This window comes from Choloepus didactylus, chromosome 14 (assembly GCF_015220235.1).
Source record: "Choloepus didactylus isolate mChoDid1 chromosome 14, mChoDid1.pri, whole genome shotgun sequence".
NCBI classification, from domain to species: domain Eukaryota; kingdom Metazoa; phylum Chordata; class Mammalia; order Pilosa; family Megalonychidae; genus Choloepus; species Choloepus didactylus.
The window spans coordinates 73665836-73689372 of NC_051320.1; the positions used below are offsets into that span (position 1 = coordinate 73665836).

At 36.4% G+C, this 23537-nt stretch overlaps 1 protein-coding gene across 1 annotated transcript in view; it reads left to right on the top strand.

Moving 5' to 3' along the window:
* MED30 (mediator complex subunit 30) overlaps positions 1-15986 on the top strand; it is a 44774-nt gene extending 28788 nt beyond the window's left edge. Inside the window, exon 4 of the mRNA XM_037803253.1 lies at positions 15739-15986. Coding sequence (XP_037659181.1) covers positions 15739-15834 — 96 coding nt within the window. The 3' untranslated portion in view covers positions 15835-15986. The remainder of the gene's footprint in view (positions 1-15738) is intronic.
* Positions 15987-23537: the final 7551 nt, after the last annotated feature.

A 23537-nucleotide genomic window follows, 5' to 3' on the forward strand; every position in this document is an offset into this window, starting at 1 on the left:
TATCGAATATGAGAATTTAATATGACAGAGGAGGGATCGTAATAAAAATTTGGGGGTAGGAACGGGGGAAATTAAGTTAGCTTTCACATCACACTGTAAGTCAAAATAAATTCACAGTTGGAAATGAAACCCGCAATGCGAAACATTGGAAAATTAAAAATGTATATCAAAACTCAGGAGAAAGGAAAAAAATGTATAGGTTTTACAAAATAAAATAAAAACTTTGTCATGTTTAAAAAAAGGAGAAATACACATTAAGAATATTTGCAGCAAATTTGACAATAATGAATGACTATCATAATAAACAACTCAGTAGGAAATTAGTGGGAGTGGAAGAGTTTGGGGACTTTTAATTTAAATCTGGAAGAATAAATAGTGTTGGCAGGACAATGCATACAGTTATTAAAAAGTGTTTCTATTGATAATCTGTGTACTTAATTCCCCAGTGAATGTGTTCTATTTTTATTTTTCTTTGAAATAAGGGTTTTTTTTTTTTTTAAATAACATTCAATGAAATGTGTATATAAATAAAACACATTGTAAGGGTAACTTTGATTTTGGAGTACCTATATATGTGAAACATAAATATGATTTGGGTTCTACAGTCTTTATAAAAATTTGTGAAGATTTTACAATATTTTGGGGAAAAAAAGATTTGCAAATTAAGAAAGATACAAATTTTCTAAACATATATTCATTTCACTTTTATTCCTCTTTCTCTTTTTCCAGTTTGATATCTTAGAAATAGTCTAACTTATCCTTGATATTTTTAAAAAAGATCTTTGATATAATCATAATATGGTAATACTTTGACAGTGTGTAATCAAAAAAAGATTTTACTAGCTATTGGCTTAGAACTTTGTGAATTTTAAGTTTGGAAGGATATAATTGATACAAAGGGTATGATTTATAAAAGGACTTCCTTTTCCAGATGAGGATTTAGCTCTGTTACAGCCTGTCTTTCTTGAAGCCTCCCACATATTTTCCTTCCCCCAGTCCATTTCAGTATATTTATACCATAATTGGGGTTCAGTATATATTCTGTGTACATATTATGGCTAAATAAATATTGCTTATTGCTAATCCACATAGTAAAATAAGTTTACATCTCCTTGAATGAAAAATTTTTTGTTTTCCTGGAATTAATTACTTCTTTATGGTTTTTAAATTCTGTTTGCTCTTTTATGCATCTGTGATAGCATCTCACTATCGTTTTCCAACTTTCCACAGAGTAAAAATCATCATTTTGTTGGATCCATTTTTTTCCTTTGAGCCCTCTATTTTCTTGCTCTGTCTGGATTGGATGCTCTCTGGGCCTGCTGTTCAGCTATTGTCCTGGGACTTTCCCTCCAGCTCTTCTGTGTTGTTTTCACTATATTTTCAGTCTCATTTCTTTCTCTTTCTTGTTTTACTTCCTCATTGGTAAGGTCCATACTATAGTGGCTTCTTTAGAAGGAATGCAGGGGACTTAATTTTTGAGTCCTGACTTAGCTGTCCATTTGAGGTTTGGCTGGCTATAAAATCTTATGTTGTAAATGATTTTCCCTCAGAATTTTGAAAGCATTCCTTCATAATCTTCTAGTAAAGAAGTAGACAAAGTTTTTCTGTAAAGGGCCAGAGAGTAAGTATTTTAGACTTTGCCAAGTACATACGGTCTCTGTTGCATGTGGTTCCTTGTTTTGTTTTGTTTAAATCCTTTAAAAATATAAAAACCATTCTTAGCTTGTAGACCATAGGAAAACAGATCTCTGTTCTAGAATCCAATGTTATTGTAGAAGCCCAGTACCATTTCTTATCCTTTGTCAGTGACCTGCTTTTTTTTTTCTCTGAAAGCTTTTAGAATCTCTTCATCCCTGGTGTTCTGAAATTTTATAATCAAATGTCTCTATGTATTCTTTTGTTACTTACTTGTAGGTATCCATTTAAACTGGAAATTAGTTTGGGGCATTTGCTTTTTTTGCTTATTAGTTGGATGTTGTATCTCAGATTTATATCTTTTAAAATTCCATCCATGTTTCTGAGTTACTTTTTTTAGGATGTCGTCTTTTAATTACTCTCTTTTTTTAACATTAGGATACTGTTCTTATGGTAGTTTTTTTCTGCTTTTAGTTTTATGTTTGTTTTTTCTGTGTTGCCTTTTTTTCTTGTCCATTTTGTTTTTTGTCTTTCTTGGTGGAGGATCTTGAAGAGCTGTTGAGCATCTGCTGCTTAAGCATAAGCCACTTATATTTAAGAGAGAGGCACTAGAAAACTAATCTGAAGCTTTGTACATCAGCTTCAACATAAGGTAATTGAGGAGCAAGATGGCTTGTCCAACTTGTCTAAAGACCTTCAACTGTCATTTTCTGAGGTCTTTTTTGTTTGTTTGTTTTTTTAAGCTATTCTGTTTCTTCAGAGAAGAATCTTCTAGTGCTTTTCATGGGGAAGATATTGTCTTGCATTTCTAGAAGCATGGTGGATGAAGCATTCTAGGGATCCCTCAATTCAGGGGTGCACTTATATTTAGTCTCTCTGTCTTCACCCTTTTACTTCATCCCTGTCTTTGCTGTGCTGATGTCACTGCACTCTGAGCTGTTCTGGGTCATGTTCACAAGAAATAACTGTTCTGTTCCCTGAGCAGTAGAACAGGACAGGGAAGAAGGTGTTCTGTCGCCTGTTTGTGAGGAGTAGGAGGGGGCACCTGGGGCTCCTGCTGTTCCATGCACAGCATTCAGCCATTCCTTCAGTTTTCATTTCCAGGTCTCACTTGGGGCCTCTGAGTAGGGATCTGTCTCTGCTTCTGCATGGTGGATCAGCTCTGTTCTCAGTGGCATACGTCCTGGCCCACCCGGAGTAGTCTCCCCACCTCTGCTAAGTCACTTCAATTGTGATTCCCCCCTGTACTTTTCATTTTAAAATGCACTGCTTTGCATCTGCTGTTGACTCCACTCTGATCTTTTTCTCCATGTGGGTTTATAGCTTTTATATTCCTTTTCTGCAATTTTATTAATGCTTTGAGAAGAAGAGATAAACACATTTATTTAGTCCACTGTGTTTACCTGGGACAGGTTTATTTCAGTAGACAAGATAGATACAAAGTATTTCTGAAAGTTGGTCTACTTAGGGAATAAAATTTAGCATTTCAAATTTTATTTCCCCATTTATATTGATTTTTTTATTTTTTAATAAACAAAGATGTTTATTGCTGTATTTTTCAGAATTATTTTTTTATTTTATCAAAGTTATGCATGCACATAGTAAGATATTAAGCAGTACAGAAGAACTTAGAATGGTATCGGTAGTCCCCAGTTCTTCCCCTTTCTGCCTTCTGTCCAGTCTCCAGATGGACTGCTCCCCTCCCTTTTTTTAGAGAAATTGTAGGTTTTCAGAAAATTGGGCAGAAACTGCAGCGCTCCCATATACCCTGCTTCACATATGCAGTTTTCCCTATTAACAAATTGCTGTAGTGTTGTACCTTTATTGCAAGTGATGAAACAATATTATTATAATTATTAACTATAGTCCCTACATTTTTTGTATGTACCATATTTTGTTTATCCATTCATCAGTTGATGGACACAGGTTGCTTCAACTTTTGGACAGTTGTGAATAATGCCACTAAGAACATGGTGTACATATATCTGTTCGAGCCCCTGCTTTCAATTCCTTTGGGTATATACCTAGAAATGGGAATGCCAGGTCATATGGTAATTCTATACTTAACTTTCTGAAGAACCACCAAACTGTCTTCCATAGTACTGCATCATTTTACATTCCCACCAACAATGAACAAGTGTTCATGTTTTTACACATTCTTTCCAACACTTGTTGTTATCTAATTTTTCTAAAATAGTAGCCATTCTATGGATGTGAACTGGTATCTTGTGGTTTTGATTTGCATTTCCTTAACAGCTAATGATGTTTGAACATCTCTTCATGTGCTTTTTAGCCATTTGTGTTTTCTCTTTGGAAAAATATCTATTCAAATCTTTTGCCTATTTTGTAATTGAGCTCTTTGTCTTTTTATTTTTGAGTTGTAGGATGTCTTTATGTATTCTGGATATTAAACCCTTATTGACTTATGTGATTTCCAAATATTTTCTCTCATTGAGTAGGCTGTCTTCACTTTGGTAGTAAAGTCCTTTGATGCACAGAAGTATTTAATTTTGATGAGGTCCCATTTATTTATTTATTTTTCTTTTGTTTCTTGCACTTTGGGTGTAAAGTCTAAAAAAACCATGCCTAACACAAGATCCAGAAGATCTTCTAAGCGATGTATAGTTTGGTCTTATATTTAGGTCTTGATTCATTTTCAGTTGATTTTTGTATATGGTGTGAGGCAGGAGTACAGCTTCATTGTGTTGCATATGGATATCCAGTTTTGGGCACAATTTGTTGAAGAGACTATTCTTTCCCCCATTGAATGGACTTAGGATCCTTGACAAAAATTCATTAACTATAGATATGAGGATTTATTTCTTAACTCTCAATTCATTTCCATTGGTCTACATGTCTGTGAGCCTGTACTATGCTGTTTTGATTACTGTAGCTTTGTAATAAGTTTTAAATTCAGGAAGTGTGAGTCCTCCAAGTTCGTTCTTCTTTTTCAAGATGATTTTTGCTCTTTGGGCCCCTTACCCTTCCATATAAATTTGATGATTGGCTTTTCCATGTCTGTAAAAAGTGCTGTTGGAATTTTTATTGGAATTGCATTGAATCTGTAAATCTCTTTGGGTAAAACTGACATCTTAATATTTAGTTTCCAATCCATGAACATGAAATACCCTTCCATTTATTTAGGTCTTCTTTGATTTCGTTTAGCAATTTAACAAATTTGTGTAGCTTTCTGTGTATAAGTCCATTCCATTCTTTGTTACATTTATTCTTAGATATTTTGATTTAATTTTAGCTGCTAAAATTCTTTGCTTGATTTCCTCTTCAGATTGTTCATTACTAGTGTTTTGAAACACAGCTTTTTGCGGGTTGATCTTGTACCATGCCACTTTGCTGTATTTGTTTATTAGCTTTAGTAGGCTTGTTATATCGATTTTTGTGGACTTTCTATATAGGATCATGTTGTCTGCATATAGGGAAGGTTTTACTTCTTTCTTTCCAATTTGGATGCCTTTTATTTCTTTTTTTTTTTTGTCTAACCGCTGTGGCTAGAAATTCCAATACAGTGTTGAATAACAGTGGTCGGTGACCATCCTTGTCTTTTTCCTAATCTTATAGAGGAAAAGCTTTCACTCATTCACCGTTAAGTATGGTGTTAGCTGTGGGTTTTTCATGTATGCCCTTTAACATGTTAAGGAATTTTCCTTCTATTCCTATTTTTCTAAGTGTTTTATCAAGAAATGGTGCTGAATTTTGTCAAATGCCTGTTCCACATCAGTAGAAGCAATCGTGTTGTTTTTCCCCTTCCTTCTACTAATGTAATGAATTACATTAATTGATTTTCTTATATTGAACCACCCATTCTTAACTGAGATAAATCCCACCTGATCATGTTGTATAATTCTTTTAATGTGCTGTTGGATTTGTTTTGCTAGCATTTTTTTTTTTTCCTCATCTCTATTCATAAGGAAAATTGGTCTGTAATTTTTCTCTTTTTTTTTCAGTATCTTTATCTGGCTTTTATATGAGGGTGACATGGGGTCTCATAGTATAAGTTAGTAAGTGTTCCCTCCTCTTTAGTTTTTTTGGAAGTGTTTGAGCAGGATTGGTGTTAATTCTTCTTGGAATGTTTGGTAAAATTCACCAGCAAAGCCATCTTGTCCTGGGCTTTTCTTTGTTGGGAGGTTTTTGATGACTGATTCAATCTCTTTACTAGTTATTGTTCTTTCGCGATCTTCTCTTTCTTCTTGAGTCAGTGTAGGTAGTTTGTGTTTCTAGGTATTTGTCCATTTCATCTGGGTTATCTTATTTGTTGGCATACAGTTGTTCTTAGTATCCTCTTACAATCCTTTTTATAGCTGTGTGTTCAGTAGTAATGTCCCTCCTTTCATTTCTGATTTTAGTATTTGTGTTCTTTCACTATTTTTGTTTGTCATCTCTCTAGAGGTTTGTTGATTTTATTCTTTTCAAAGAAACAACTTTTGGTTTTGTTGATTCTGTTGTTTTTTTGTTCTCTATTTCATTTATCTCTGCTCTAATCTTTGTTATTTCCTTCCTTTAGCTCACTTTGGCTTTTGCTTCCTCTTCTTTTTTTCTAGGTCCTCAAGTAGTAAGGTTGGGGCTTTGTTTTGAGATGTTTCTTCTTTTTTAATATAAGCATTTAGAATTATAAATTTCCCTCTCAGCACTGCATTTGCCGCATCCCATAAGTTTTGCTATGTTGTGTGTTTGTTTTCATTTGCCTCAAGATATTTTCTAATTTCCTTTGTGATTTCTTTTATCTCCAATTAGTTTTTAAGAGTGCATTGTTTCAATCCCATGTATTTGTAAATTTCCCAGTTCTCCCTGTTTCATTTCTAGCATTATTCCATTGTGTTCAGGAAAGATATCTTATGATTTCAATATTTTAAAATTTATCATGACTTGTTTTGTGAGCTAACATATGGTCTTTCTTAGAGAATGATCCATGAGCATTGTAGAAGAGTGTGTATTCAGGTGCTGTTGGGTGAAGTGTTCTATATATGTCTGGTAGGTCTAATTGGTTATAGCATTGATCAAGGCTTCTGCTTCCTTACTGATCTTTTGTTAGATGTTCTTTTCATTTTGAAAGTGGTGTTTTATAGTCTCCTAATATTAATGTAGAACTCGATTTCTTCGATATGTCAATATTTGCTTCATATATTTTGGCACTCTGCTGTTAGGTGCATATATATTTATATTTTTGTGTCTTCTTGTTATTTTCACTCCTTTATCAGTATTTAGTGACCTATTCCCTCATAACAGGTTTTGACTTAAAGTCTGTTTTATCTGGTATTAGTATAGCTACCTCAGCTCTCCTTTGGTTAGTATTTGCATGATATATTCTTTTTAGTCCTTTAACTTTGAACCTAATTATGTCTTTGAATTTAAGATGAGTCTTCTCAACAGCATATAGTTGTGTCATGCTTTGCTTCTGTTCTGCCAATCTCTGCCTTTTGATTGGAGAGTTTAATCCATTTACTTTGAAGTAACTACTGATAATGCAGGGCTTTCTTCTGCAATTTTTTTATTTGGTCTTTGTAAATCTTATACCCTCTCGGCCCTCAATTCTTCGATTAATTACCAGTTTTATTTGATTATTTTGTATTGTACCATTTTGGGTCTTTTCTCATTTTTTTTTCATATATTTTCTGTGATTGCCATGGGGCTCACATTTAACATCCTTAATCTATAACAATCACATTTGATTTGATATCAACTTAACTTTAATAGTATACATTTACACCATTCCTATACCCCTCTGTCCCTCTACCTTTTTGTTGTACCTCTTACAAATTTTATCTTTGAACATTGTAAGTCGACAATCATAGATTTATTATGACTTTTTAAGTAGTTGCATTTTAGCACCTATAAGAAATATGAAGTGGAGTGTCATACCAAAAAAATTCATGATTGCTCATATGGTTGCCTTTACCAGAGGTCTTTATTTCTATATGTTGCTTTGATCCACTATCAAGTGTTCTTTGCTTTCAATCTGAAGAACTCCCCTTTAGCATTACTAGTAGGGCAGGTCTAGTGGTAATGAACTCCTTCAGCTTTTGTTTCTCTGGTGTTTTAGTTTCCTAGACTACTGAAAGCAGATACCATGAAATGTGTTGGCTCTAACAATGGGAATTTATTAGCTTGCAGTTTCAGGTTGTGAGAATGTCCAAATCTAGGCATCATCAAGGTGGTGGTTTCTTCCCAAAGGCTGGCTGCATTGATCCTTGTCTCCTCTGCCATATGACAAGGCACATTGTGGCATCTGCTGGTCTCTCCCTTCTCTTCCGGGTTTCATTGATTCATCTTCTTGCCTCTGTGCCTTACTCTTTCTTTGTCTGAATTACATTATAAAGGACTCCAGTAAGAAGATTAAGACCCACCCTGGACCATGCCTTAACCAAAATAACCTCATCAAAGTATCCTACTTATAATAGGTTTTCACCACAAGAATGGTTTAGCTTTAAGGACATTGTTTTCTGGGGTACATACAGTTCCAAACCACCACATCTGGGAATATTTTAATCTCTCTCTCACTTTTGAAAGATAGTCTCACCAGATATAAAATTCTAGGTTGGCAATTTTTTTTTGTCAGCATTTTAAATATTTCCCTCCCACTGCCTTCTTGCCTCTACGGTTTCTGATGACAGATCAACACTTAATCTTATTGGGGCTCCCTTGTATATAACATGTTGCTTTTCCCTTGCTGTTTTTAGGACTCTTCTTGTCCTTGGCTTTCAACAGTTTGAATATTATGTGTCTGGATATGGTTCTCTTTTGATTTATCTTGTTTGAGGTTCCTTCAGCTTCTTGAATATGCATATTGATGACTTGTTAAATTTTGGAGGTTTTCTCCCATTATTTCTTTAAATATTCCTTCTGCCCCTTTTTCTTCCTTCTTCTGGCATTCCCATTATGCATATTTTAGTACACTTGACAGTTTCCCACAGGTCTCTTAGACTCTGTTCACTCTTTTCTGTTCTTTTTTCTTTCTCCTCCTCAGCCTGAGTCATTTCAATTGCCTTGTCTTCAACATCATTGATTCTTTCTTCTGCCAACTCCAATCTGCGATTGAAACCCTCTAGGGGATTTTTCATTTCAGTTATTACAGTCTTCAACTCCAGTATTTGTTTGGTTTCTTTTAAAATTTCTATCTTTTTATTGATATTTTCATAATGATCATTCATTGTTTCCCTCTTATCCTTTAATTCCTTCTCTATGTTTTCCTATATCTCCTTGAGCATATTGAGGATCCTTTTTTATTTATTTATTTTAGAGTCTTTGTCTAGTATGTCTAAAATCTAGTTGGTGCTGATGGTTTTTAGATTTTTATCTTGCTCCTTTAGTAGGCCATCATTTCCTGTTTCCTTGTTGGTCTTTTATTCTTTTTTTGCACTCTGTACATTTTAATATTTTTAAGTGTTAACTGTAGGGTTTACCCTCTATGCTGTCTGTTCCTTAAGTTTGTATCCAGCTAGTGATATGACATAGATTTCCTTGAGTGCAAGGAGTTAACTAAAACAAACAAACCAAAGCTAAAAACACCTTTCACAGTCCGTGTGAATTGGCTGAATTGGCTAGTGCTCTTGTTAATAGTTTAGCCCTCCTATCAAGAAGATCAGTCTGCGGCATATGTGCTGTATCAGTTCCTCTCCATCTTTTCTGAAACTGTGTCTTGTCCTGGGCTTTTACTTGCTGTTTACTTCCTATTTACAGGAATTTGAATGCACCCTTTACTCTCTGTGAAATAGACTTTCCCAGGTTACTCTGTTGTATGACTTAAAGCAGGTAATCCTTTATCCTAGGCTGATTTGACTTAATTTTCTAACACTGCTTTAGCTGCCTGCGGGCTGCTTCTGACTGCAGGGCAAGACTTGGGAGTACAAGCTTGAAGTGTGTTTCCTGGTTGAGTCTTTCTGGTTGCCATAGAATATATTGGCACTGACATACAGGCACCTCATTATACACATCCAGATTACTCTGTTCCCTCTGGAACGGGGCCAAGAACCTACAGTGGGAGCACAGGCTGGCTCCACCCCAACTGGGAAAGGGGCTTAGTGGAAGGGTGCCACAAGCTTCTATTGTTTTTTAATGCTATTTTCTTGATAACAGTAGTTGTCCAAGTTATTGCAACCCTTAAATTGTTTTCTGGTGTTCTGAGCAAGATGGCCCTTCCAGGTTTTCCTAGTTGTTCAAAGATTCTGTGGGGAACAGCACTGTGGAGCATCTTGTACCTCCATCTTGGTCCTAGGCAACCCTGCAATTTTCCTTTTAAGGATGTGTTTTGCTTCCATGACTTGGAATACATTGTAAACCATCAGCATTTTATTTCAAACATTTAAGAACTATTCCTTTCATTAACCCACTTGGAGCTCTTGAATTGCCGTTTCAACTACATTTTAACTTTGGGGTAAAACGTGCTTTAGTTAACATGTTATTTAACTGAAGGTATTACAAAGAAGATATAATTAGTTCAGATGTTTTAAATTAACCAGGTTTTAAGCTAGGCTTTTTATTTCCATGGAAATTATTTTTTAAAAGAGCATTTAGAGTAGTGGGAAAGTAACTTGGCTTGAGTAGCTGTACTCATTTGATGGCCTCATATTTCTCATTTACTTCCTATGTGGGAAATCATCTTCCTGTATTTCCTGTATTTTGAGAAAAGAGTGGAGAATTGAGCAAAGTTAAGAGAGGGGAGAGAGCTAAGATTTGGTTAACTCAAAATGAAATCTGACCACCACAACCACATACCAACAAGACAACAAGAAAAGGCAGGAGAGAATAAAGTTAACATCTGAAAAGCAAGCAATGTGAGTTTTTTTGACCCAAAAGTGTTTTTAACTCATTCCTTAAATAAAATATTCCAAATATAAATTAAATGTAACATTTTCAGACTGGTAACAAAATAAACTTACATATAGTTAATGCTGGGGATGTATTTTATGTATTCTTTTCCTCCAGCTTCTTTCAACTCTGTACTGCCCTTCTGAAATATAAGATTAAAATACTTGGTGGGAATTTAAAAAAAATTTTTTTTTATTTTCTTATGAGAGAAGTTGTGAGTTTACAGAACAATCATACATAAAATACCGGATTCTTATATATCACCATGTTAACACCTTGTCTTGGTGTTGTACATTTGTTACAATTTATGAAAGCACAGTTTTATAATAGTACTATTAACTATAGTACCTAGTTTAGCTTAAGATTCACTGTTTGTGTTTTATAGTTCCATGGATTTTTAAAAAAATTTTTATTCTAGCATCTCATGTACAACCTATCATTTCCCTCTTTTAATTTTTTTATGAGTATTCTTATAAACTATTGATACATTTTTCTGCTTTAATGGTGCACACACCTGAGAGTGTTCTATGAAAAATGTTTACTTAAATATCCATCAACAGGTGATAAAATGTCCTCATTACTTAATCACATGGACGCTATTGAAGCCTAAAAAGTTTAAATTCATTGATTTGATTTAATTGGTTAACTATTTATAAATATTCTGCATTCATAAACAAAAATTTCTCTTCCCTTTATTTATTATTTTAATCATTGCTCTCTCCTGTTAAGCAAATAGTTTTGCTATTTTGTTCCAAGTAATAGAGATATGTTTTAAGGTTTTAAGGTTCACAGCAATCTTAGTTCATAACACTAACAGATTCAAAATATTTTTAACCTATTATGGTATAGAATATGAAAATGAGTAATTTTTAATAATAGCCATGTCTTTGTTTTTTAACCAAAAGCAAACAAACAAATGAAAACGACAAGCTTTGAAATGATTGTCAAGGATTTTATTTGCATGTTTGTTTTTCCTGTTCTCCTTTGTTTGGGAGAAGCCTTTTAATTTGGCTTTTTGTTATTTTTCATTTGAATATTCACATATTCATTTATTTCAGTGCCTGCTCTGTGCTTTTTATAGTCAATGAAACAATATTATTATAATATTAACTAAGTGCAGGAGTTTCCAGATACTTTCTCTGTCATCATGCAGTTTCAGGGGGATGGATAGGTTCCTTCTTTGAGAGTATAATACTCTAATGGAAACAAAGCAGCACAGGTTTCATATACCCATTTCATGGTTTGGTTGCTATTGACAAAAACAAAAATTTTGGACTACATTTTTAATACATTGCTATTTGCTTGTATGAAATGATTAAGTTGCTTTATGGATCTGTGTATTCAGTAATAAAATTATATTCTTGGCATGTTGATTAATATTCAGAATTCTATTACAGTGTATATTTTCTTCCTTTTTATTCTAAATGAGCTACATAAAGTAGGTAGTTTTATGTACTCCTTGGTTGACCCTTGCTCAGTTTCAAAATATTACTGTATCGTTGTGTACTCAAAATTGTACAGCACAATATATTGACAGTGGGTTTATCATTTAGTCTTTATGGTCTGTCTTGTCAAACAGTGTATATACACTTTAGGGATATCAAGATGAACTTTATTTTGCTTAAGCGATTGTGTTGCTGGTAAAGTGAAATTGAAAGAATAAGTAGGTAATTTTTACATGGTTGACATAATTGAGGCCATGCATTTAGAAACTAAAGCATTTTGATCAAGTGTCACAGCATTTATATGAATATTAAATTACATGATATGACTCAGCATAAATGAATTTTTTATGTATCTACTCTACTTACACATTCACCTGTTAATGTAACAAATTAGGCACAGCTGATGGATTTTGAAAATAGCAGCTGTCAACCTCTGTTAAAATCAATCAGTGGCAAGATTGTATATATTAAATCCTATATCATGTCATAAAAATTTATTTACAATCTAACTACTGAAATATAACTGCCAGCCTTGCTGTTGATAGCTTCATGACATGTTTTGGTTCCAGGTATTTTACTTGTATGCTAATTTTTTTTCTTTATAATTTAAAACTTTGTGGCATCTTACTTTAAGAAAAAACTATATCAGTTCCTTATATAGTTTTAAAAATTATTTTACTGTTGCCTAGAGTAGAATAATTCCTTGAAAATATTTCACAGTTTTTTGATTCTCTTAATTTTATTTTTTAATAATCAGGCTCATTTTTTAAAAGCAGGTATATCAGAAATTCAAGATGAGTAGTCTATACATTTCTTCTAGTGATGCAGCTATAGGTGGAGTCATCTGCAGTCCCTGGTGGTGTTTTTGTTTTGTTTTGTTTTTGTTTTTAGAGAAGTTGTAGGTTTACAGAAAAATCATGCAGAAGAAACAGTTCCCGTATCATCCCCTCCCTTCCACCCACCACGCACAGTTTTTCTTACTAATATTTTGCTTTTGTGTGCTGCCCTTATTACAGTCAATGAAACAATATTATTATAATGTTAACTATAATCCACAGTTTACATTAGGCTTTATTGCTTGTACTGTACAGTCCTACAGTTTTAAAAAAATTTTTATTCTGGTAACATATGTACAAACTAAAATTTCCCCTTTTAACCACATTCAAACATATAAATCAGTGCTGTTAGTTACATCCACAGTGTTGTGTTGCCATCACTACCATCCTTTACCAAAACTTTTCCATCACCCCAAAGGGAAGTACCAATTAGGCATTAACTCCCTATTCCCTACCCACACCCTGGCCCCTGGTAACCTGTACTCGAGTTTCTGAGTCTATGAATCTGCAACCCCTTTTGATATTGATTTTTAAGTCTATTTTAAATCACCCAAGAATATGATTTCATTACTTCTGGTTATGCATTATTTTTACTGAAAATATGATCACTGAGCTTGTTCCGCATATTTGGTCTTTGAATGGCTTTCAGCTGTTTCCAAATCTCTTTTCTTCTTTTTCATGGTTACAGGTTTGTCACCATTGAAGATACTTAAGAGTATCCATCTCATGCACTTGCCCAGTTAACTTTCTTCATTGCAGTTTAAATCACATTTCTTCCTCAAGACCTTTAATGGGTGGCCCCCATTACTAACTACCAAGTCCAAATTTATCCTCCTTCCACTATTTGCTCACCACCAACTTTTTAATACCCAAAACAAAACTCTTTTCCCTGTTGCCTGATCTTGCCAGTCAGAGGCAATCTCTCATCCTCTGCAGTTCTACAGCATCTTGTATTTTTCCTCTGTTGTCTGCCTTACCATGATGTATTCTAGTCACACTGTCTTTCTCCTACTTGATGTTGAATTTCTTCAAGTCAGGGATTGTTTCTTATTCTTTTTTGTTTTTCCCCTTATAATATGTAGCCCAGGCCTGGCACATATTTTACCTTCAATAAATATTTATGGAATGAAATTGTGATTATAGGCTCAGAATTCCAGTCCAAAGAGAAGTCCTGAGAGTTTTGAAAGTGATCATATTCAACCCCTGCAACTTCAAAATAAGGTTGTTTTAAAAAAAAATCAACTAACTTTCTTTCTCTTCCTTTATTCCTTCCCAATAGTTCTTCTCCACAGCCCTCCTGGAAGATTAGAATTAAGAGGGGAAGCATGATAGCTGAAGATTTTCACCCCTAGAGCAGTGACCTCTCAGTTGTGGGCTATCGACTTTAGCAGTGATAAAGAGCAGCCAACTGTTCTGAAGCCTTGAGTTCATTCACTAAAGTAAACTTACAAATTTTCAGTCACAGGTGTCTGTGTGAATGGATTGTCAACTTATTGTATGGATGTACAGAAAGTAGTCTTTACAATTATATAATCCCATCTCGTAGTCAAGGAAACTGAAGGTAAGGAGTTTGTCTAAGATCAAATGGCAAGTTAGAGAGGCAAAATTAGAACTGGAACTCTGATTTCCAACCTCCCAATATAGCACATTTTCTTTTATATTCCTGGCTGTTTGGTGGTACACTGAATTGCTGACAGATGTGTCAGTGGCTTGGTCTTCAGGATCAAAAAGACTTTATAGACATCGTGCTGGTCTTCCAGTCTTTCATCATCTCATCCAGTTAGTCCATTTTATTAGGTAATATGCACAACTGCTTCTTCACTGTCACATACTTATGAAGGCATAACTCAGAAAATGGGTCATCTGAAACCTGAACAGGGAGAGCTGAGTAACTGAATAATAATTGTATCTTTTCCCTAAATACCGTTAGAGTGAACTTTAGATTTGAGCCTTGTGTACTGTACAGTCATTTGTTTTATCTGTCTTTGTTGTACTAGTTCTCTTTTTAAGTATGAGTTAAATTGAGTTAATATTATTAAAGAATATTAAGGTCTGTAAATTTCTTTTCTATTTTCTGATGTGTTTGTTGAATAATTAGTAAATACTTTAATCAGAAGTTCTCTATGTTTATTTTGCTTTACTTAAGCAGACTTTTGCCACATAGCATTTGAAGAAAGGACACTTTTAAAAAAGGTTATAAATCATGCTCTAGTAGAAAACCAGATTGCTATAGAAATAGAGACATGCACCCTATGTGTTCATGGCATTCAGCAAATCTTAGTTGTAAAGACATTTCGTCTCCAGTTTTTAGAATTAGAAGCAGTTCACACTTTTGCTATGGGTAAACAGTAACTTCTGCCACATTTTTGAAAGAACAACTGCATCAGGCATTTTATTTTTATGCCTTATTTTCTATATTGAAAGTGTATGTTCTATACTTATAAGTAACATTTGTTAAATGCTTGCTCTATGCCAGGCACTGTTCTAAAACTATATCAAATAATTTAATTTTCATAACATAACCATGAGGTAGGTTCAGTTATTATCCCCGTTTTTCTGATGTGGAAACTGAGGCATAGAGAGGTTAAGTAATTTAGCCAAGGTCATATATTTATTTAATTGGTGAAGGAGAGTATAAACCTGGATAATCCATCTCTAGAAATTGTTCTCTTGACCATCATGTTACTCTGCCTCTTGTGAAACTTATAGATTTAGGTTTTATAACAGTTAAATGTTGAATGTGTATTCTTTGATGGTCAGTGGAGGCGGAGGGTCAAAGGGGGTTGGGAGACAGAGCCATAACCCTCTGAGGGCTGTGTTAAAATTCAGTTTACTTTTCACTGAATATTTGAGGCCAGAGAAGTATTTAGATTCTTTGTTTTAAGGGACTATTTAGCTTAATTTCTGTCTGGATCATTAGAGTTCTAACTTTTGACATTTTAATCTTTTAAATTCATGATCTATATTTCATGAAACATTTGATATATTCTTTGTTTCTACAGAAACTCAAACAGAAGAATCAACAGCTGAAGCAAATTATGGATCAATTACGAAATCTCATCTGGGATATAAATGCCATGTTGGCAATGAGGAACTAAACTGATATTTAAATTTCCTGCTTTACACATGCTATGCCTTTTTCTGTTTTCCTCAAGTATTTTTTTTCCCTTTGAAGATTATTTGTCTGCTTTCATTCTAGCTACTAGAATTTGCACATGATATTGCATTAAAATATTCCTTTAACACTTAAGGATTCTGTGAAAGATTCTATGAAAGATTATTGCAATGAAGTTTGTTTTTTGGTTTATCTCATGAACTGAATAATTGTTTTCTAAAAGCAAAGATAAGTTTTGTAAATAAAGTTTTAAATTTGATCATTGGATTTTTACCCCTTTGAGAAACTTAAAGGTTTAAATATTGTTTCAGATAAGAATATAAAATATATTCAGTCTGGTACAAACTAATTAAAATTAAAGATGTGTTACCACTTCAGCTCAAGTTTTAAAATTCAGTTTGAATTCCAACCCAGTTACAATGAGAAATAGTTAATTTGTATATTGCTATAAATAGATGACAATTACTTTTATCCTGTTCTTCAGGTGTTTGATTTTTTTAGAGATAGATGATTTCAATTAAAGAGAAAAACAAATGATTTCAAGTTGGCACAAATTAAAAACACAACAACATGCTTATTTGTTACCAACTTTCTTTAGGCCAAAAATCCTGTTCAATCCCCTATCTGATGGCTACTAATTTTTCAGATGTATGCTAAATTAATCACCACTGCATTTTGGAAACAGCAGATTTCAGCTAGGATTTGAGTTTTGAAGTGGACCCTCCTAAAGTGAGTACTCACCCAATGTGCTCTGAGCCTATGCACATGCTGAAGGAGACACCTGACCATAGGACTGGGAGTCCGTCATGAGGGAGGTCATGATCCTGCCCTTTGACCCTGATCAGCAGAGGCCTCTGGATGTCCCATGGAGGTGCTCCACGTGCACCAGTGCCTCAGTCTGAGACTCCAAGATGTCAGGGAAAAGAAGAAAGAGCTTTATTACAAAGCAAAACTGGTGGAGGTTAGGAGATCCAGTCTCAAATCTGTCTCCTCGAGCTAGAGAGGCATGGGTTTTTATTAGAATAAACAAAGGAAGGTGGAGATAAGGACGTTAGGGATGTTGGCACATGGCAAATGGCTGGTAAACATTCAAATTAAGGACTACAAACTGGCTACTGCCATTAGCTGTTTAAATATTCAGATTAGGGATTGCAACGTGGTTATTATTGTTGATGCTTTTTTTTGGCACATGCATAGCAAACTGCGGTTTTATTTGGACATTCCAGGAACAGGAGGGGCTTTTGGCTTCGGTGAGTCTAGGGCCCTGGGCTTAGGGTCTCTATCAATTCCCCCCTTTTTAGGTTCCGACTAATCATGGGGGAAGGGACGATGACCACTCTGGCTACTGCCTGCTGGCATGGGGCACCTGCTGTAGGAAGTCCCCGGTTCCCGGGTATGGTGCTTGGAGGCTGTCAGTTAACGGAATTGTTTGGTTTTGCCTTAAAAGATTGGAAAGGAGAAATATTTGGTTAGTTAAATGTACAGAGCATTTAGTTATCAAGAAATAAGTTTAATAAGGAATATTCTGAGGAAAATTAAAAGACCATTTAACAGTCCTTGTAACAGAGATCTGAGAAGGTTTCCTAGCTTGACAGAGAGCCAAGAAAACAAGTCCATAAAGGAAGTGAAATGATCCCATGATGGAGTCCAAAATTTTGTAGCATGGAGGCACTTTTTCATAGTTCTGTGACGTCATTAATGACCTATCCTGAGGCATTTATATAAAAACAACATCTTCTGAAAAGGCACAGGTCCCACCTTCAAGAGTTAGCATTGGTCTAATGCCCTTTGGTTCTGTAAAACCATTTCTGCCAAAGAGTTTCCCTGAAGTTGTAGACTGAGTTAACTAGCTTTCGTTCAGTTAAACCCTTGATATATTTGTAAAGATATGTTTTTTATTTTATTCTCTAAGTCCAAGTAACCATAGCTGGGGAGGAATAATTGCAAGGTAGCATAACTAGTACCTTCTCTTCTAATGGATGAAGGACAAGGTTTTTTGGTTTGTGTTGTTCTTGAGAACAGTTGATTTGAGGTAAGGGAACCTAAATTGAAGACTTGAGAAGAGTTAATGTGGGTTTTATATGAAATGTCTGGCATTAAAGAAACTTTGCCACAGGTTCTATGCCAAGAGTAAGGTAGGGCTATATGTATTTTATTTCCATATAGGCAAAAATATCCAGTTTCTTTAAGTGATAAAGAAAAGGGCATTACTACTCGTTTTGAGCTGGGTAGCCAGTGAAATTTATCCACATTATTTCACAAGGTGCCTGAGTCTGACTTTGTTGACAGGTTAAGGAGTGAAAGAGCTGGATACTTATTCCAGTATAATCATCAAGAGCATCCTAATCAAGCTTGTCGGAAAAACAGTTTCCTAAGTCAGACTCGTTATGATATAGATTACCGCTAGTTACATCTACCTGGTACCTGGGAAGAAACCAAGAGTATGAGCTTGGGGAACACCTGGAATTGGTAGCAATAGGGAGAGGCCCGCGGGTCTGATTTTAGTACATAGATGTAGGATTTTGACACCATACGGGGAATAATTCGCCCCCTGTTGGTTACCTGAGGCTTTAGAACTTCTATATGGATTTTTAAAATAGTACTTATTCTCAGTTGTACTAAAAAAAGATTTCAAACAGTTAAAATTAGTTGCAGAAGTGCAGGGGAACATTTCCTAAAGGTGCTTGGTGTGAGGCTTCTGTCTTTTTGTGGCCTACAGGAGAAGTTAAAGGTTCTGTCTCTTTGTGGCCTACAGGAGAAGCTAAAGGTTCATTTCTCCGTTGAAGGAAAGACAGCCGCAGTTCTCCAATAGAGTTATTGATGCAGAGGGAGAGATTTCTATTTAGAATATTAACTGTGCCCAAGGGGACTCCTTGAAATTCTGGGGCTGAGGGCTGTTCATTAGAGAAATACAATTTTTCTTGCCAGCTCCCTGTCCAGGTACCCTTCCATGAATAAGAACTGCAGTCATTTCAAGTTCCATTAAGTTGTAGCCAAGTAGGCAGTGGGGCAGGATCAGCTATGAGAGTCTTAGAGAAAACCAGCATCGCGTTTTGTTAGCTAGTGTGGCCACTGTTTCTTAGTAAAAGTGCAATGGGGTGTTGGCCATTGACCTTTTGAGACATATAAGCCAGAATGAAAGTAAGACTAATGGTTTCATTGTTTTGTATCAAGGATGACAGGTATGGAATGACCAAGTTTACCAGAACCCAAATAAGAGTAGTAATACTGAGAGCAGCTAAGAGGAGAAAGCAAGACCAATCTGGGTTTTCTGGTTTCCTAAGAGAATCATTCCTTTCTTACCTGTCTCATTTTCCCTTGTTCTGAATGGAATCTCAAGTTCGAGACAGTTGCCAAGTGTACTCTTGGTATGTAGTAGTTGGCATGTCCTTCCGTCTGATGAATGGCATATCATCTTCTTGCTGATCAAGTAGTTTCACCCATGTGTGATGTATCCACAGCTTGATTCCCTGCAACTTAACAGAAGCATGAGTGACAAGTAATGCCAAATAAGTCCCCTTCCGTTTGGGTTGTAATTGGCTTTCTGGGTGAGTGGTTTTCCAGACTTTTAGCAATATCCAGAGTCTGTTTTGGAGAGGCACAGCTGTAGGAAATTTCTTTCTATCGGAAGCATAGATATGAATCTCAGATAAGGTCGCTTCTAATAATATATTTAATAGTTTCCATTTCTGAGCTCGAATGTGGCTCCTTAGAGTCTTATTTTTTGGGAACAGTCTACCCTATGTTAACTTGTATGGACTTAAATCTAGTTCACTTCTGGGGGCATTTCTCACCCGAAGCAGAGCAACTGGCAAGGCTTTATTCGAAGTAAAGTTAGTTTCTTGACAGATTTTAGCTATAGATTGCTAAGAGTTCAATTCATCCTTTCAGTTTTTCCTGTGGAATGTGGTCTTCATGGAGTGTGCAGATACCAGTCTGTCTCTAATTGTCTGGCGACTTCTTGTGTTGCCTTGGAGATAAAAGCTCCTTCATCGTCACTGAATGGAAATCGGGAGTACAAATCCAGGCCCTTTGCAACTTCCTGAGTTTTCTCAGACCAACAAGGAAGTGCTTCTACCCATCCCATGAAGGTGTCTATGAATGCTAAAATGTATTTGTAATTTCCTGGAGCTCAGACCTCACAGTGAAATCAATTTGCCAATCTTCTCCAGCTCTGACTCCTCGATATTGCACTTGGATGCACCACTCAGGTGTGTGTGTGTGTGTGTGTGTGTGTGTGTGTGTGTGTGTGTGTGTGTGTGTGGTAATTTTGCACAAGTGACACATTTCTGATTCATCTTTTGAATAATCCTTCACATGCCTGGCCCTATCATGAATTTGTGTAGCCACTGGTATATAGTCTCTCATCCATAATTGATGATGCACTCTATTAGCTTTCAAGGGAAAAGCAATTTTCCCTTTTCACTTCCTAGCCAGCCCCTCGAAGTCTATTCTGTGAAGTGCCCCATTCTATATCCTCTTCTGAAAACATGGGCTTTTCAAAAGGGCTTAGGTTAACTGTAGGAGTTGCTTGGATGATTAAAGAGGCCATGGTATGGGTGAGCTCTTTTCTTGCTGTGGCCTTGGTGGTCAAATCAAATCAGTAACTTGTTTCCTTCCCTCTGCTTCTCTAGTTTTAGCTTTCTGGTGTCCATAAAAATGCATTACTCCTACTTCCTTGACAACATTTCTGCTTCTAATAAGGCTAATATGGCATCCACATGTTTGATATCTTTATTCCCTGTGGTTAATAGACCTCTCTCTTTCCAGATTGCACTGGGTGTTGTGTAAACAGCAAAGGTAAACCTGGAGTCCATGTAGATGTTTACACCCAGGTGAAGGGCTCTCATTAAGACAATTAGTTCAGCTGGCTGTTCTGAAGTACCTGGGGGTAGAAGCTGTGCTTCCAGAGTCCTCTCAAGAGTTACTACTGCATAGCCAGCTGTACATCAGTAAGGTCAGGGCACCTAGAATATACTTCCTTAGTCAATTGAATGGGATCATGCTTACAGTGTTCCCAATCAGTCCAGTTTGTTCTGGGCATCAGTGTGGCCAGATTCAAAGTGGACATAACCTCTAGTTTTACATTTCGGTTGTCCAGCAAGGCAGTCTGATATTTGCCAAGGTGTCCTACAGTGAGCTATTGCCCCATTTTCTGCTCTGAGAAGGAGAGAATGTAATGTGTTGTATAGACAGTAGTAGGCTGGCTTAGGGTGAACTTTTCTACCTCACTGAAGAGGTCACAAGTGGATGCCACTGCTCCGAAGGAAGCTGGCCAACCTCAAGCAACTGAGTCCAATTGTTTTTAAAAATAGGTTACCAGATGTTTTATCTCCCCTCCCCACCCAGAGAACTGGGTAAGTACTCCTAACCCAATTCCTTGTCTTCCGTGTTTGTACAGGAATAAATCTTGGATGGGGATAGACCCAGGGCTGGGGCAGTCATAAGTTCTTTCTTGATTACAGAAAAGGCTGTTTTGCATTGGAGGGGGTCCATTCTAAAGGTTTCTTCTCTTCTACATTCAAAGCTTCATATAGGGGTTTAGCAATGAGGCCAAATGCAGGGATCCGTATTCTACAGAATTTAGACATTCCCAAGAACCCTTGGGCTGTTTCCAGTTTGAGGCTCTACTACCCTTAGTAATGCTTCTCGTCTGTCTAATGTCCGCGTTGCCCCTTTGACAACCATGGGTTGAGTGATTTGGGCTTTCTTTTTGGAAACTTCCATCTTCCTGAGTGGTAGAGGATATAAAGTGCTAATAGCTTGTGGTTTGAGTATTCCTTTTTCTTGCTAGCAATGAGTATGCGATCTACATATTGCAGAAGTATCCCATTGTGAAGTTGAATTTCTCTTAGGTCTTTTGCTAAGACAGTCCAGCAATACTGTTGCTTTACCATAGTTCCTAAGTCCTCTCACTTAAAAACAAACAAGTCTGGGGATCGTAAGCTAAGGGGGATATTGTAAAAGGCATCTTTTAAGTCCAGTACCATGAACCAACTATATTCTTCAGTCAGTTAAGAGTGTAAGACATGGATGAAAGTCATCTATTTGGTTTATAGCCCTGAGGTCTTGAATAAATTAGTATTCATTCTTGGTTCCTGGCTTTAGCACTGGCAAGATAGGGGTGTTATATGGGGATAGGTAAAGCCTTATTAGTCCAAGAGTTAAGGAATTTATTATGGGCTGAATATCTTAGACAATATCCTCTGTGGAGAGAAGCCAAAGTTGAGGGGTAAGGGCCTCTGGGTACACTCTTACCTTAACTGGTTTGGTGGTCTTGGCCCTCCTAAGCCTTTTCTTGGTCCATACTTCTGCAGGCACCAGCTTTAAGATGTGATTAGGAATTTCCTGGTCTGCATTCTTGTCTTCTGTCATCTGCAGAGCTGCTTGCAGGACACAAGTCTGGTCTGGTAGCACTGTTAAATGAAGCTTCCCTGGCGAGAAGGTTATGGTTGCTTCTAGCTTGATGAGCAAGTCTTGGCCTAGCAAAGGGACAGGGCATTCAGATATATTTAAAAAAAAAAAAACTGTGAGTCAATTGGATTTCTTCAATTTGGCAAGTCAGCAGCTCAAGGAAGGGCTTCTTGGTTTGTGTGCCAGAGACTGATTACAGGAAAGGTCTTGGAAGTTTTTAAGAACAGAATATATGACTCCTGTGTCCACCAATAAATCTCTTCTCACCCACTTTGAAGGTTACCCAAGGCTCAGTGTGGGTAATTGGGATTTTATCACAGTCAGTGGAAGGTGCCCCCAGGCCCCTAGGCCCTGTCATTCAAAGTCACTGTCTTCTTCCCCTGCCATTTTTGGGAGTTGTGCTGGCAGCTGTCCTGCCCCAGTCCCCCTTTTCTTGAGGTTTGGGTAGTCCTGCTTCCAATGACCCTCCTCCTGACAATAGGCACATAGCTGGGGTCCTAGTTGTCAATTGATTTTCCTTGGTTTCTGGAGCCTTGGGGATCTTACCCTTCTGAAATGCTCTCTGTGATCTTCATCCCTTTGATGCCACAGGGTGATCTGGCTGATGGCAACACCAACCAGGTTTGCTTCATAAGTGGCATGCTTGTGCTGCAGTTTCTCCTGAGTGGACTTGCCGTTATTGTATACCTTGAAGTCTCTTTTGACCATGTGAGACATAGACATGCCCAAGCCCTCTTCCAATTTTTGCATTTTTTTCTAATGTCTGGGGCACTCTTATGAAAGACGTACATACAGTTCTAAATGCTCAGGGTCCTTGGGATCTAAGTCCATGTGCTTTCGATAGGCCTTACATATTTGCCCAAAAAATAACAGGGATTCTCATCTGGTGTTTGCTGAAATCTCTTGAACCTTCTTTAGACCTTTTATTTTTGGGACCCCATTTCTTAGTCAGACTATATATAATACAAGCCTTGTAATGATTCAATTTTGTCCTACCTCCTTGGTCACTGGGATTCCAGTTAGGCTCAGCTAATGGGACAGATTGTCCCCCTGGCCAATGAACTGGATTATTAGGATTATTATTGCTAAGGTAGTCTGCCTGGTCATGAGCCTTTTCAAGGATCATACTCCGCTCCTCCAGAATTAGGAGAGTGTTCAAAAAGGCTTCTATATCAGCCCAAGTAGGATTATGGGTGATGAAGATAGAGAAGAAAAAAGTTCTCCAGTTTCTTCAGATCGTCCCAGTATGGTGGTACATTATTTTTCCAATTA